The 16,496-nt window shown below is 33.8% G+C and overlaps 1 protein-coding gene across 2 annotated transcripts in view; it reads right to left on the reverse strand.

Annotated features, from left to right (window-relative positions):
• The window catches only part of LOC143236973 (uncharacterized), a 41,152-nt gene that overhangs the window by 23,029 nt on the left and 1,627 nt on the right, over positions 1 to 16,496 (reverse strand). The window contains exons 2-3 of one of the 2 annotated variants that reach the window (XM_076475724.1): positions 11,051 to 11,242; positions 10,512 to 10,587 (exon numbers count right to left, since the gene is read on the reverse strand). In XM_076475724.1, coding sequence (XP_076331839.1) covers positions 10,512 to 10,587; positions 11,051 to 11,173 — 199 coding nt within the window. In that variant the 5' untranslated portion in view covers positions 11,174 to 11,242. Of the gene's footprint in view, positions 1 to 10,511; positions 10,588 to 11,050; positions 16,028 to 16,496 lie in introns of those variants that run through there. The other variant, XM_076475725.1, reaches the window with a different exon arrangement.

Below are 16,496 nucleotides of genomic sequence, written 5' to 3' on the forward strand. Positions count from 1 at the left end.
TTATAATCACATCTATATTTTGTTTGTATTTTCATTAACACATTCAGAAGGATAAAAAAAAGACAATCTGCAACAAGATTGAAAGCACCCAGAACATAATATGCAATAATATGTCTAGCATGCAGGCTCAAAAAAGAAAATCCAACCTTAGGAATACTGAGGGATTAAGAACATGATTTGCCTTGGTGTGTGAGATAAATACCACTGTAGAATTATTATAATGAATCATTACCAGATGATGTCTGGCCAGTTGGAGAAAATGAACAAAACACATTGTAGAGTGAAAAGGTCCAGGATGTTAATATAATAAGCCCTCTCAGCCATAAACCAATACCTCAAAGCTTCCTGTTGATAGATTCACCCCCATTCATGAAGGGATGCATCTGTGAAAATGTGCAAGACTTATCCAACCATCAATGCAGCTCATCAACTGGGATAGGAGGAAGTGTAATAAGAGCCATCAAATGATCCCAAGTGAGATTCTACTAGTCATGAAGAGCCCACTGCAGAGCTAACAAATGAGCCTGACTTAGGGAAATAGAAGCTGCCATGGAAGACCACATTCTCAAAAGCAACAGAACATTGCAAACTGTAATTGAGGGACAGTAAGAGCATGGACAACTAAAAGTTCCATTGAATGACGTCAAAGTGGAGAAGGTAAGGCTTGACTAAGACAGATGTTGAAAAAAAACACCCAAATGGACAAGAAACTGGATAGGTCATAAGAATGACTTCTCCAACATGATTAGTCAGCCCACTCATGCTACCTACAGAAGCAGCTGATGAATTTCATGGGCAGATTCCTGTTCTGAATGAGCTAACAGTAGCCATTTGTTCATATGATGATAAAAGCACAACCTAAAAGCATACAAGTGATGAGCAAATGCTCTAACCATCCAACAAAAAACATATGTGGCCAAATAAAGCCCGAAGGGCAGTTTGTAAAACTGATAAACCACCACATGACAAAAAAACAGATCACAACAGACAAGATATCGGGATCTACAAATAAGCATATATGACATCCATAAACCTGGAAAAATATCCTACCTAAGAGTGAGAAATTATTCCATGGCAGCATGGGGTATACTGAGAAATTGACTGAGAGAGGACAAATCTATTTCAGGCTGCCAGTCTCTGGTTTTCTTGTTGGCAACAAGCAGCCTGGAATAAAAGCTTAGAAAAATTGTGAAAGGGTTAATAGTTTGTTGTGATAGATGTTGTACTACCTCTGACAGACATTGGCTGGTGGTATGATCCTTCAGCATAGGGAATGAAACAGGTACCTGAGATTAAAGGGGAGAGAAATTGTAAAACAAATCCATCTGATAAAACCTGAAGAACTTACAGATCTGTGGTACAGGATCATTAGATGGAAACAAATTCATACAATTGAGCTCCCACTGGATAACTACCAATGCTGTTGGTAATGTACCCATCTGTGTTGAATATTATGATGACATGAGAAACACCTGGAAGGAGGAATAGGTAAAGGCTGAGAGGGACTAGGATCAAAAAAGAAATAGGGGCTTATCTTGGCTCCAGCTGTAAGAAATATGCTACCAAAGAGGAAGAGGTGGAATGTTGATGCACAGACTTGATACATGATTCCAAAGTCTCAAGTACATGATCAAAAACATACAACTAAAGAAAAAGAGCCATAAATAAATCCTCAAGATAAGAGGGCAGCAAATGAACCTGTGATAAGACTGCATCTCAGCTCAGAAGATTCAAAACAGGAAAACACATGTTTAAAATGAGAGCCAAAGATAACAATCTAGCCAACATGGAGGTAATAAGGGAGAGAATATATCTTGAGAAACCCTGAGGATTTTGGTGAATTGCCTCAGCAAGGAGATGGATAGTAGATAAAAATACCCTACAAGGCAAATAAAGGTAACACATAGGTAAAATTGAGGCCAACTGTTGAATTGAGAAATACAAGCACTGCCAAATAAAAAGTGATAGTTCAGTAGAATTCAATAGAGGGATTCATGAGTGCCATGAGAGTATGTTGCACTCTTGTTGGTGGAGGGTTGGCATATAAGAATTTGTATGAGAGATACATTGGAATCACCAAATTCCAATGGAAGGGAGCTAAAAGGGGGAATAAAGAAGTCAGTACTGAATGAGAATACTTATTTATGTGAAGAAAGGTAATGTACTGTATCAGAATAAATGTTTCTAATTACTACTATTTTCAAATATTCCAACTACTGAAGATTTGTGAGAGTAAACTATAAGTTTAATGTAATCAATTGATGAACCTGACAATTAAATAATTAGCAAATTCCACTAATTGATATGTAACTGGAATTACTGAGGTATATAAATATACAGTGCACGTCTATCTTCTTGTAGTAATTTATTTATTCTGAATTCAGTATTTCTGAACAGTTATCTCTGTTTCTTTGTTGTTTTGTTTGGAGAGAACATTTCTTAACGCATGTTGTGTAAAGTTGTCAACTGCAATGTCCTTCAATTGTTTGTTCAGGTAATATCTTGAGGTTATATCCCCATCTGTATTGCAATAAGAATGACCAGTTGAACAGTCATTGCATATTACTTGCTGCTCTGGTTAACTGCAACATTTCTTGCATACTAAGGACCCTTTGATCTTGAGATTATGAAACTTTATCCTCTTTAAAGATATTGTCTGAATAGTCAGTAAAAGTTACAGTCCAATGTGTTTAAAACATCTAAGCAGCCACACACACACATACACAATGCTTATGTTTCACTTTGTGTCTGATCTCTATTTCATTAAACACCAATTCAGTCAGATTTAGTATTATTCTGTAAATGGTATTTTAATCAAATCTCCAGTTACTAAGTAAACCTATCAAGTGAAGCTCTACACTTATCTCAGTTTTATCTAGATATTCCATATTACAGTAGGGTGTATTTGCAGTAATGAGCTTATTTATTGCCACATTCTTATTAGATTTGATGTAATCTGTTATGTAACTTTGTTCAGTTCAAGATAATTTTTCTTAATTTTCATGTTTTGAGTGCCAATTTTAAAGAACTTGACTTTTCAATGTGTTGTTTATCATTATGAGATATGCTAAAGATTAAAAAATTAAAGTGCTTAAAAACAGTGCTGACAAAATACAAATTCAAATTGTTATTTTATACACACCACTGATTTTAAGCTGCAATAGACATGTTAAGAAGAACATGAGAAAAAACATCTGCAGGAAACTTGATTTGTATAACAATTTTTAGGCCTAATGATTTCCCAAAGTTTACTGGCTCTCATCATTTAAACCATAATTTTTCAAGCATTACACTGCATAAATAAATAGCACTGTATACAGTTTCTAGCATCACATTATCCAGTCCAACTAATAAGTTGCAGTGACCTGTGGAGAACAAAAAATAGAGCTCAAATACTGACTTTACACATCTCTGATGTTGAATCATGATGGACAAGTTATGAAAAATATGGAGTAAAGAAACATTTGTTGTTGGTTTCCAAGAATTCCCAACTTCCAGTGTTTAAAGTATTTTTGAAATATATTGATGTTTCTACTTAACAAGCAGCATTGTAGATGTCAGAAGAATGTTTCCAAGCTAAAGTATTCTTGTTTCTGAAAGACTTTTCATAATCACTAAACACCATGAAAATTATATTACATTTTACAAATCAAGAAATCAAACCTTAAACTTATAAAAAGTTTTTTTGAGAAATTAGCCTAAGGATTTTCTATTGTTCAAAGTTACCACCAAAACATTTACTCATAATTCTAAGAAAGAACAATATGGGAAAATACAGTACGAAAGATACAATGTACCTATAGTTGGGTTGTCTAGAATATCTCTTGAACAGACTCATGTATGACATACTACAGATTACATAGTAACAGTGGTTGGCATTAAATTTTAAAAATACAAACAGTATGGATAGTGCTTGTAGCTGGTAGAGAAAATTTAAAATACTTTTGTAAGAAGTTTTCACTGCATTTACTAAATAACACCAACAGTCAATCACTTAAAACTGAACAGTTATTCTATATTATTTCTAGGACCAATTCAAAATCACAGAAAACGTCTGGCAGCTACTGAATTTTTTTTTCTACTATTGGATTTCAGATATGAAAAAGATGGACTCAGTAATCCAGCTAGTGTGATGTTATTCATGAATACAGTGATTTAGAAGACTGTAAAGTCCAACACATTTATTTAGAAAGAATATGATATATTTATCAATAAAATAGCCAAAAACAAGAGCTGGAGACTAAGTTCAAAATTATAGAAGAAAAACTATGTTCTCAATGTTATTTGATTGAGGAATTACAAGAAATGCTCTACTGAAGTTAATTCTACTGCATTAAAATTAACAAAGGCTCACATAGTAAGAGGTCATGAAATACCTTGTAATAACAAGCATACACAAGTATCATAGCCTGAGAGAACATATGCAAATGAATATAAGATAACTACTGTGTAATCTACGAAACTGATAGTGAGAAACTAACCAATTGGAGTTGCATAATACTGCTTCATAGTCGCTCAAGTGACAACACAGGACACTTTTTTGAATATGTAAAAATACAGTAGCTATGTTATATTGCAAAAGCAAATATGGTGTGGGTACACTACTAAACACAATCATGTATTCATACTTGCAGATTCTGAGTTTAATGTGGTGTAATTACTTTAAGGACGAGATGTGATATCGAGGTACCTGATATTTGGCTGACAAATTTCAAGTATCTGTAAAACACAGGTTCCAAAAATATTATGCTTAGATAAAATTAATTAAAAAGAAATATAAATACCAATGGACATAAAATAATTTCAAATTTTAAAAATCATGAAGTATAATACAAGAATTGTTTACATTTAAAATGTTGAGTATTTGTTAAAAACTACAACAGTAACTAAACAGAGCAGGAAGCGAAGTTTAATGTTGCTCTTCTAGCCAAACAATTAAAATACACTAACAAATGAACATACACTACAAAGAAAATGTTTTCATCCTACAGAAACAAGCCCAGAGAAGCAAACTATAATAGTTGTTATTGTAACCTCTAGATTAAATAAGGAGTTTTGACTGTAGTAAGCTCAATTAATTTAAATTTAGATACATTTGACAACAGATTTATTGTTGATTTACGGTATCTTACATATCACATAATGACCGTGGGTGAGCATAGCTCAATCAATCAGTCACCATAAAAATAATATTTGTGGATTTAATATGCAGAACAACACATGCAACAAAATAGACATGAAAATTAAACATTTCATTCTGGAGAAATGTAAAGTAACTGGCTGATCAACCTAAAGGTAGTAGAACTACTGCAAGATGTTGAAGTTAAAATGTTGAATAAACAATGGAGTTAGACTGTTTTTAATTATTTAAATGGAGAAAGTGAACTAGAGGTAAGTTTACTTATGATAATAAAAAAGCATGTGTGAGTGTGACAGCCATAACTCCAAAAGGAAAGAATCAAGAAACCTGAAATTTTGTCCCCATACTAAGTGGACCCTGAGAGTCTGCACCTGGGTGTCGTTAATTATCTTATTCACATGTGTACACATGAGCATCAAAGGTTCTTTGTGAACCTGACAATGACCAAAGAAGGTCGAAATGTTGTTCGCTCTTCTATGTAAAATATTTTCTCAACCCAAACGAGCCATTTTTGCATATAAATTTCTCAACAAGTGGGTTTCTTGACATCACTGATTAAACATTCAAAATGTGATAAACTTGTGTAATTAATTGGAGGAAATGAGAAAGTTGAAACCCTTCCAAAGACACAGGAACATGGTTGTATAACAATAGAAGAGGCATAAAAAAGGCTGTTTAAGTAATTCTTATCTTGAACATTCTTGTCAGCCTTAAAAGGCACTGGCCAATGTAGAGAAGTCCCATGTAAGAAGCTAACTCCCAACAAACAAAGGCTTACACCTCCTTGGCAGATAGCATTGATCCTAATGCTTGGGTAACAGGAGTTTGTGTGTCTCCAGTCATTTCAGGAGTTGTGATGGTGATCATGGCAAATCAAAAATTCATAATTTACAATAATTTATGGAAACAGCAATTAGTCAGTAACACACCAGAATTCAAGAATTTGCAAAGCAAACTTGCTAAATAATAAATTAAAAAAAAGAACAAAGTCTGAAATAAAAAAAATATATTGAAAACTGAGAGTAAGCAAGAAACAGTCTGATTCACATTGTGCCTATTGAGAAAGTGAGGTGCACAAAGTATTATAGATGAAGTTAGCTGTTCTAGAAGGATGTGTTGTGCTCCTATTTGTGTAGGGTTGTTGTAATCTCTATGTATGCTTAATGAAAAGCTCAAACTTATGGGATATAAAGGCTAGCACATCAAGCAAAAAATTTCTTTTTAATGTGTTAGAGGTGCAGTGGAAGATTAAGAAAAGTTATTGTGTGAGCATAAGTATATATGTACAACATTGGAAAGATCTTTTACTGAAGACAGTGCAATGGATAACTGCAAAAACCTAATTACATTAGCCAGCAAGATCAAAGAAATTGAGCAATGTTGACACTATGAGGATACCTCTAGTGGCATTGTGAAATATCTCATCTTGTGAACAGGCACTAACAGAGCCAAAGGGGAAAGGTTGAACATGTTTCAATGTCATTGGTCTGTGCAAAATTTGGAAAAGAAGCATACTTTTGGAAGCAGCACCAGCTACCTGGTGGGATTCTATAAAATGATGATGAAAAAGACAATGTACTGTCTCTTCTCAAAGACAGTTTGTATACTGAAGAATAGTGACTAGAAACAATCAAAATCCTGAAGTGAAAGATTCAGTCAGATGATGAAAATAATGAGCAATGATACTGTATGCATTCCTCCCTGTGTCAGGACAAAGAACCTCACACAAGGAAAAGCAAAAAGAAGTGAGACAGGTGGCAAAGCTGATGCAATGTAATGTAAAAAGCTATGAGAATTAATATCCAGGGAAGAGTACAACAACTGAAGAAATTTGCAATCCATTCAAAAAGAGTGGAAAGCAAAGTGTCCAAAGTAGAAACAAATACCTTTTGTTGTCTTCCAAAATTTGGAATGCATACCGGAGGGATTCACACACTTTGATAATGAAGTTAGAGAATGATACTTACAATCCAGGTAATTAAAAAAGAAATTTTACTTTAACCAGTGTTTCACCTTTCCAGATTCTTCAGGGCTAGTACATAAAATTGATTTATACAATACAATATTCATTAAATTATAAAACTGTTTGTTGTGTTCCATTCTAATTTTCAAGTCTGCCAGACGACATTCATCCATACTATACTAGCCAAGACCCTATTGGAGGTACATACCACCAAGAAGGTAATTAGAATAATTTATCTATCAGGATTCAGGATTTACAAAAGTATCAACCTCTAATAACAGTGACAATCAAAAAGCAAATGAACATCATCTCATGGCATCAGATAAATAACATCCTTGTTAGATATAAAAATCCTCAAGAAAAAAATAACATCTTGCCAGAAGATAAAACAGCTATAAAATAGTTCTGAAAAAATACAATTGCATATATAAAAGAACTAGACAAATGAAAAGTTTTGCAGTCTTAACCAAAAACATTTACCAAAGTAGAGAAACATCTTCAAGACACATCTACTAATGCAACATTAAACAAAACTTTGACAAAGTCAAGACAATCAAACAAGAACCAAAATAATACTTAAATATCTTAAAGAAAAAAGTGTTTTGCTGGAAGAATTACAAATAGAATTAAAACCTTTCCATAGCCATATACCTGAAATAACATGGAGTCCATAATGTTCATGAACAAAATTTATCTTTAAAACCCAGTTTCAGTGTATAACTCTACAACAGAAACAATAACCCAGTTACTAGATTAGCTGTTTGAACTATGTCTAAACTATATTTCATCACACTTAACCAGTACTAAAACCTGTTGGAAAAGATACATTCTTCTTGTCTCCATCCATACCCAAAAAGGAAGGCATTATTAATTTAACATCTTCACTTAACAAATTTTTCCAGCAAACATCACATGAGAAACAATCTGAAAATTTTTAATTTTGTGTTTCTGGATAGATATTTGGGTTAACTTGTTATTTCATTCCCCTTTTGGGAACGAAAAATATCCCAGGGCGGTCAGAAACTATTGTTTCTCTTCACCCCACACGAGACAAGAGTAAATTAGTCACCTGATTTCAAAACTTGTTAACTGAACTAGAGTGGCACATTGTTTGTTAATCTAGAGTGATAGTCTCAAATGACCTTGTGGAGTTGACAGTTTTGTGTATCTATTTGAGGAGCGTCGGAAACAGTTGCAAAGCGGGCCAACAAGCCGGAGAGAGCAAAAAATGCAGGGAGAGGCTAAGCACACCATTCAGAAGTGCCCAAAGAATTCCTTGGTGTAAAAATGATCAAAGTGAAAGGAGCAGAGAGATGCAAACACAATAAGCTGATATAATTAAAACACATAACATTGGTTAACTAGAATTTAGGTACTAAAGGGACAGACCTCTTTTCAGGGCTGGGATTTATAGATCCTATGAAACGAAATTTTGCTATGGGGTAAAACGGGAGTACCCGAGAAAACCCACTTTCACAGCCAGGGCACCGAATAAAAAGGCCCTGACCGTGCCTGGAAGAAAAGCTGTAAGGAAACAAAAATACAAGGATTAATTAAATAAAGACATATGGTAACAATAACAAAAAGATGTGCAAAGAATAATAATAAGCATACACTGTAACTAGGGTGCAAATTAAACATAGAAGACGAATGTTAGAAAGGACATGACAGATCTTCAGAGATGCATAGGTCTGATTCCAGCTTGGGTGGGGAAGAAGTGTCAGTGGTATTTTTCCAAGGCGAAAAAAGTATATTTTTCCTGAGTACAAATGGGCGATGTGGAAAGAGTTAGGAACCATGGGTGTCATGGCTGAAGGAGTTGGTTGGGCTTCTTGTAGTAACTTGCAGGAAGCTCTCGTGAGTTGCACGATTCCTGGAGTCTGGGTTCTTTGGTGATTCATGGAAATATTAGTTTGAGTATCTTCGTTTACTGTTTGGAAGTGATCAGTAGAAGATGAGGCTTCACGAGTTTTGGTCTCATGAGTGGTAGTCTGAGTGCTTTGTGTTATTTTGCTACAGGAATCTGTTTGGGTACACTTGTCGGATGAATGATTTATAAGTTGTGGGGGGTCAATGGGCAGATTAGATGATATGTTAGGTTGCAAAACAGGTTCAGGTTACTTGGGTGTCCTTGGTTTGGCTGGGACACATTGGGGGCATTCAGCACTAAAGTGAAAAATGTGATAAGAGCATCCATTACGTAGAATGGTATCGGCAATATGTTTGATGGTTGTTACTATTTTCATGAGGTTGGTAGCTTGTTTGCTGTATTTCAAGTAGATTCAGTGCACGGCTTATATCTCGGACTTTCAATGGCGCATATGATTTCGCTCAGGTGTATGGAAGGATGTATCCCTCTCAGGAAAACAGAGAAAAGGCTTGTTGAGCTCTTGGTTGGTGAGTATCTGATATCAATTTGAGTATTCCACGGCTTGCAAAAGTATGATAGGTCTGCAGACATTGACAACTGGAGGAGAATACCTCCTCGGCAAAGAATCCGTGTTCTAGATGGGTCTATGGAAGCACCAGGCTTAGCCTTGGCGATAAAAGTGGCTATTTCTGGATGCAAGAGGTGTGGTGGCAGACCATCGACAATTACTGGCGGGACAGGTGGTGAGATTGACGCAGTGGGTCTGGGCAATGAGAACATCATGCTGGCAAGGCAGAGGGAGAACACGTCTTACTTGCTTGGTGTCCTTTTAATTTTGTCCTGTTTAAAAATTACTTTAAATTTGGAGATATTTTGTACAAACAAAAGAAAGAAAGAAAGAGCAATGGGTAACAGAGCATCAGTCACTTTTGCAATAATATTCATGCATACACTAAAAATCAGTCTTTGACATGTAGAACAAAAAAATTAAATTCCAGAAGTATTGTACAACTACATTAACAACATATTCAAAACATGGATCATGGAACAAAAATAAAACAAATTTCATTTTTACTATTTCTTCAACAATTTCCACCCATCAAATACTACCTAATGCAGAAGGAAACTTTACATTCTTAAATATAACCCTGAAGTCCAAGACAAACAAATACAGAATTCCAAGCATAACAAAGAATGTAAGAAGCCAATATTTCTCCATAACTAGTTACACTACCCAGAACAAGTCAAAAGGGGAACAATAACAGAATTAAAAAGAATAAATCAAAACTGCTTCACAACAAACACCATTCAAACAGAAAAAGAAAAATACTTTAATACACTTCTATTAGAAATGGATGTCCTGAATATTACACCAACAATAGAACAGCAATAGACCCTAAAACACAAAAAACATTCACAATGATCATTCCTTTCATAAACAACTCAGTCACAACAAAGATTCATGAAGCTATTAAACAATCCCAGCTGGTAATCAACAGAACAAAAAAACACGTAAAACAGAAGAAAAACAAACTTACCCCTGTCTTCTGCAATCTCCAAATTATTCAGATCAATTTCATCAGCAATATCCTCTTGTTGTGCCAAGTTTTCATACTAAAATATAAAGCATGCCTTAGACATAAATATGAAAAATATGTTCACTTTCAAACAGAAGATAAACAATATTCTGTGCTGGATAATTTCTTAAATTCTTACAACCAATTGTGTGTTATGATCAAAATAGAATTTGTGCTTTACAATTCAAGTTAATGAAGAATTCCCACAACAGTTTTTTTTTGCATTTAATGTTTAACATGTAAAAACACCAACACTTTTCTAATTTTGCCATAAGTATGAATAAAAGTGTTTCATGCTCAGTTCATATGTTGAACATAAATCCTCTGAAATTATTTTTTAATGTTCCAAAATCTAAGAAACTAAACTTTAGGCATCACATGTAAGTATCAAGAAACAATACAGTTGATTCAGCACAAAATATTTTTGTGATATTTTATTGATGAGATAAATCCAGTGACTAGACCCAAAATCAAATTAAGTAATAGAGTAGATATCATACCTTTCTGATAATTGAATCAATTGCACATAAATATCTGGCTTTAGACTGCAATGCCAAAATGTCTAACATGTCTTTCATTTTTTTATTTTTATTTATTGGTCCTGAGGTAGCTGACTTCATCATATCAGATGTTGCCACTGTTTTCTCCAGCAAATGTCTGTTTCTCACAAGGACTTGTATTCTCTGTAAATACTTAAATGTTTATTAGAAAAACAGTTATATAAACATATATCTAATAAAAAACACCTTAAGTGTGAAAAAAAAGGTGCAGACAAAAATGGATTGGGCATGCAACTTAAAAAATATGAAATTAAAACTGGTGGCCAAACTGATAGTTACACTTACACAATTGATAAGTTTATGGTAAATATTCATTCATCATCTAGCCAGGCCACATTTTTTGTTCAACTTAGGGTTTAATGATGAATAAAATAAAATATGAAGTTTAGTTAACTAATTAATGAATATGTGCTGCAAAATTATTACCAATGTTATAAGTGTAGCTGCCAGTTTGGTCACAAGTTTTGATTACATTCCTTTAAGTTACATACTTAATCCATGTGTGTGTTTTTCTTATAGTAAAGCCACATCAGCTATCTGCTGTGTCCATCAACAGGGATCAAACCACTGAGTTTAGCATTGTAAATCTAAAGACTTAGTGTTGTACCAATGAAGGACCACACTCAGTCTATTACTGACCACAATTATTTTTCCTACCTAAGGTGGTTTCAATTACATATCATGATTTTTGTCAATACACAGCAACAAACCACAGCAAGTAAGAAAGTGACACTCAGTAGTAATCAACATTTGCTTTAAGATTGAAACCTCATTATTCAGAACAGATGTATAGTTTACAGAACCAACCAGATTCTTTAAGATATATGGTGGTAGTTTATACTCTCTAAAACATAGTTACTAACTTCCTTTACAGTGATGCCATTGAAGCTATACTAACAGTTTCTTGTCATCACCCACATGCACTCAGTACAGCAGTATCAAGCATTATTACTTACACTATTTGCTTAAGTTATTATCATTTGACACAAAATGCTCCATAAAATTAGGAGAATTTCATAAAATTTATCAAATTTCTGCTTAAAAATTGGCAATCAATAATAACTGTCTGCTTATATTATTCATTCGGAAACTTGAGCTAAAAATTGCTAATCCAATTTGCTTGGCCTAACCAATACTTATGTATCTGCACAGGCTTTTACTCTGTAGTTTTGCTGCTCAAATCAGCTGTCTTTGATATAAAGGACAAAAACTAAAAATGGTCCACCTTTACTCTTACATGAAGTTGTTTAAAAATTTTAGGCCTATGGCTCAAGTTACTTTTTGCATAGGTGTATGCAAAAACCTTGGTCAAAATTGAACTATTGTGTAAAAAATCACAATACAACAGTTTTATATGAGAACAGTGACCACAATTCTGGTTCAGTCCTAAAATAAAAGATGCACGTGCTAAATGGAACACAGTTCTGTGTATTACATCATGATATTATTGTAAGTTATATTTTCAATATCCTGAATCAGATGTTCACTAGAGGAAGCTACTAATAATGAAGTAATCATCCAGATATTTTGGGAAACACATAGAAACAAGGACACAAATATAACTATAATTACGTGTAGAAAGTTAGTTCCATTACAGCAAAGTATTTATTTATGAACAACTGAATATTCAATGAGTTAGTTAGTTGAGTATCAAAGTTTATTATCATTAGTTATTACAAATGCACAGTTATTCAGTTGATTAGCATGGAATTATACAAATAAGTTTATTTGTGCATTAGTCATGCTACCAAAAGTGATTTATTTTCATTCAAAGATTACACTTTAACATATAATAATGTAAAAATGATCTGAACCTGTAGAAACAATTGAAGAAATAAATCAATTTGTCTTACTATATGGACAATATAATTAGAATTTTTACTAAATAATCCATACAACCCATCTCACAAAATGACACATTACAATAATATAAAAAATGCATGTGATGGTAGGAAAGATAATAATTTTAATAAGTCACAAACCTTTATGTGAGGGCAATACACACAATTGTATGCACGTATTATGTCACAAAATAAAGGATAGTTATATATATATATATACATGTATATGTAAAGTCAGTAAATATAATTCTATGTATTATGTCACAAAATAAAGGACAGATATATATATATATATATGCACATGTATATGTAAAGTCAGTAAATATAATTCTATGTTTAACGTCACAGAATAAAGGATAGATATATACATGTGTAAAGTCCCAATATATAATTCTATGTATTACGTCACAAAATAAAGGGAAACAATCATAAAGTCAATAAATATAATTCTTTATATTAAGGAACTATATAAAGGATGTACCTAACATGTTGGCTCCCAAGCCTATCTTGCTGGTACTTTTTAAGGTCCCACTGATCATTTTACAATTACTTTTTCTTAGGAAGATATATATATATTTAAGTGGCCCTTAAAGAAAGTACAGCATGTCTCACCAGTGGGTTGTGTTGGGTCTTACTGAAAGACTATCACGACCCACTGATGGATCATGTGAAAGCCAAAGTGTTAAGGTTGGTAAACAAAATTGTGTGTATAGAGTCACAATATAAAAATGTACATGAAGTCAGTAAATACAAATTTGAATATTATCTCTCTGTATATAAGCTTAGTCAACATAAACAACCTTATAACCATGCAACTATAAATACTATAAACTTAAATATACTAAGTGTATCTACAAAATTTGGTGAGATTTTAGTAAACATTACAAGTCTGTTGTACACAGTACATAACAGTTTCCAAATCTGAATCTGATAGATACTTCATTTTTTTCACAAAATGGCTTTTCTCAATTATTACTGCCCTCTATATTTTCACTCACAACTAGCCTTGATACTTCCACCTATCTCCATATGTAATGACATGGTACAGTTGTGTTATAACATGCAAATAAGCAAAAATAAGAGTGCAGTATATCCTCCAGTAAACCTGACTCCCTTTATGCTATAAAACTCAATTCAAAATTTTAAATTAGGCACAAAAAAAAACACCAGAAGTGAGAAGGAACGGCGAGAAGAGTGGGTGGAGGTAGAAATCTATCCTAGATGCATTTTTATTGTAAGAAAATAACTTTTGATACAATACCTTACCTCCATTCATATAAAAGCTGGTCTCATATTAACCTGGAAGAAAGACCAGAGCAAAAATAGAAGAAAATGTCTAAAGAGAACCCAAGGAATATGACTCCTTTGTGAAAAGGGAACAACCTGTGGGAGACTACATCAGTGCAAGAGCACTGAAAGATGGCCAGTTGGCTTGATCCAGCTTCCTCCAGGGTACACTTATCAGTTGGCATCAGCCATGGCAAGTCTCTCTCAAAATAATAGGAAAATGATCACTGTCCTGTGGGTTACTGTCAATCCTCCATGAAAAGTAGGAGAACAGTGAAGGGGAGCAGATTGAGAGATCAATAGTAGTAAAAGACTGACTAGGTGCATGAAAACAAGTATAAGAACCACTATTAAAGAGAGAAATGCTGTGATCTGAGAGCATATGCTCTATGGAGTGACCCCATCCCAGAGGAGATGATGTCCACTAAAGTCTCCCAGCATTGAAAAGGGAGATGGCAACTGTTCAATGAAAGCATCAAGGTTTGATTGATCATAGGTCTCTACAGGCAACAGGTAGAAAGAACAAATAGTTCTCATGTGTGTCAAGTGGCAAAGCCTGTCATTTCTGTACAAAGAAAACTGCTGAAAGGTGACTGTATTGGCAGGTTTCAAAAATGTTTCCTGTAAGGAAAGACATACAGGATGGTAAGAACCAATCAGTGTTTTGATATCATTCAGATTACAACATAAACCTCAACAGTTCCACTGTATCAAAGTGGCCATTTTATTTATGTGTAAGTGAACTGGGTGTAGAGCCCTTCTGTTTTCAACCAAGTCTTTTTTCTTTATTTTATTTATTCAAGGGAGATCTATCAACCTCAATCGATCCTACCCTGGGTTGATTAGACAGGTCTCTATTGTTGGAAGAAGATTCCAGTGATTGAAGGCACAAACAAATGACCGTTTTGCATCTCAGGGCCAGAGATGATGGAACCAAGGAAATGGCTATACCTTGAACCAAATAAAATGGATTTGGTGGCCTGCTAAAATGAATGGTATGGACAGAGATGGGTGTTGACATTGATTTATCAACTTTCTTAACCATGGAGGTCAAAAGACTTTTCACATGATTTGAGAACAATTCTTTCAGAGGCATAGAGAGATCCATCTGCACTCCCACTATAGCAGTAGAATGAAGTGCAGCAGCTTATATCTGAGATGGAGTGATGGACAGTAACTTTCAAGCCTCAGGGTAAAAAATGTTTTGAATTGTTTTCAAATGCTGTACCTCTTCTTCTTCCACCCTCCTAAGGCATGAATGAAAGAAGGATGGGTGATAGCCACTACAATTAATGCAATGAGGGTCTATTTCACACTCATAGGCATCGTGGTCCTCGCCACCTCAACAAGCACATGCCAAGAAACCACAACCAAGTGGATGTGATAAACATCAAAATTAGAACACTGATTAGCATCATAATTCCACCTTTACAAATGGAGATACACTTTGGTTGGAGGAAACAGTGAAGACCTCTGACTCAGGGATGTTCTTTAAATCCCTCTCAACAATAACTCCTCATGACAAATTCAAAGTAGCATGGGGAGTAACCTCAATAAGTAATCCCCAATGGCCTTCTAATGCAAAAGGAGTTCATTGTGTTTAGGAGTGGATGTTTTCACCAATATGTCACCAGAACAAAGCTTTTTGACTGACTTTGAGAGCCAGCAAGTCCCTCTAGTCCCTTCTGAATAAAAAGGGAGACATTTGCCCTAAAGATTTGTCTGATAAAGAGTCTTATATTAGAAAATGAGAATAAAGAATATGGGTAATAATCCAATCAAGACAAACACTCATAGTGATTATTTGCTACCAGATTTAAAACTTTTATTATGCTCTTTATTGTGTTATAAATAACAATGTCTATTTTCATATTATTTTGTCATAGCTTCTATTATAAAATAAAGAAACACAATTTATTATTTGATTATATAAATCATATAGTATTTGTATTAATATATTTTTATATCATTCACTTTCTATGAACTTAAATGGATCTTTAATGTCCTGAACACATGCATATACCACAAAAACTAAATGAATAATCATGCTGTACATACAAATTCTTACTGCAGATCAGAATTAGTATGGTACATTATTTTTAAAACATCATAAAATTTCCATTTGCTTAGAACTTACCTTCATGTACATCATAAAGTAACTATGATGATTATCCATACTCTGAATTTATTTTTTAAACATTTTTAATATGTAGGATTACAAAAGCATAATAACAATTATAAACTCAATGAAATTTTCT

This window comes from Tachypleus tridentatus, chromosome 13 (genome assembly GCF_004210375.1).
Source record: "Tachypleus tridentatus isolate NWPU-2018 chromosome 13, ASM421037v1, whole genome shotgun sequence".
Taxonomy (NCBI): Eukaryota; Metazoa; Arthropoda; class Merostomata; order Xiphosura; family Limulidae; genus Tachypleus; species Tachypleus tridentatus.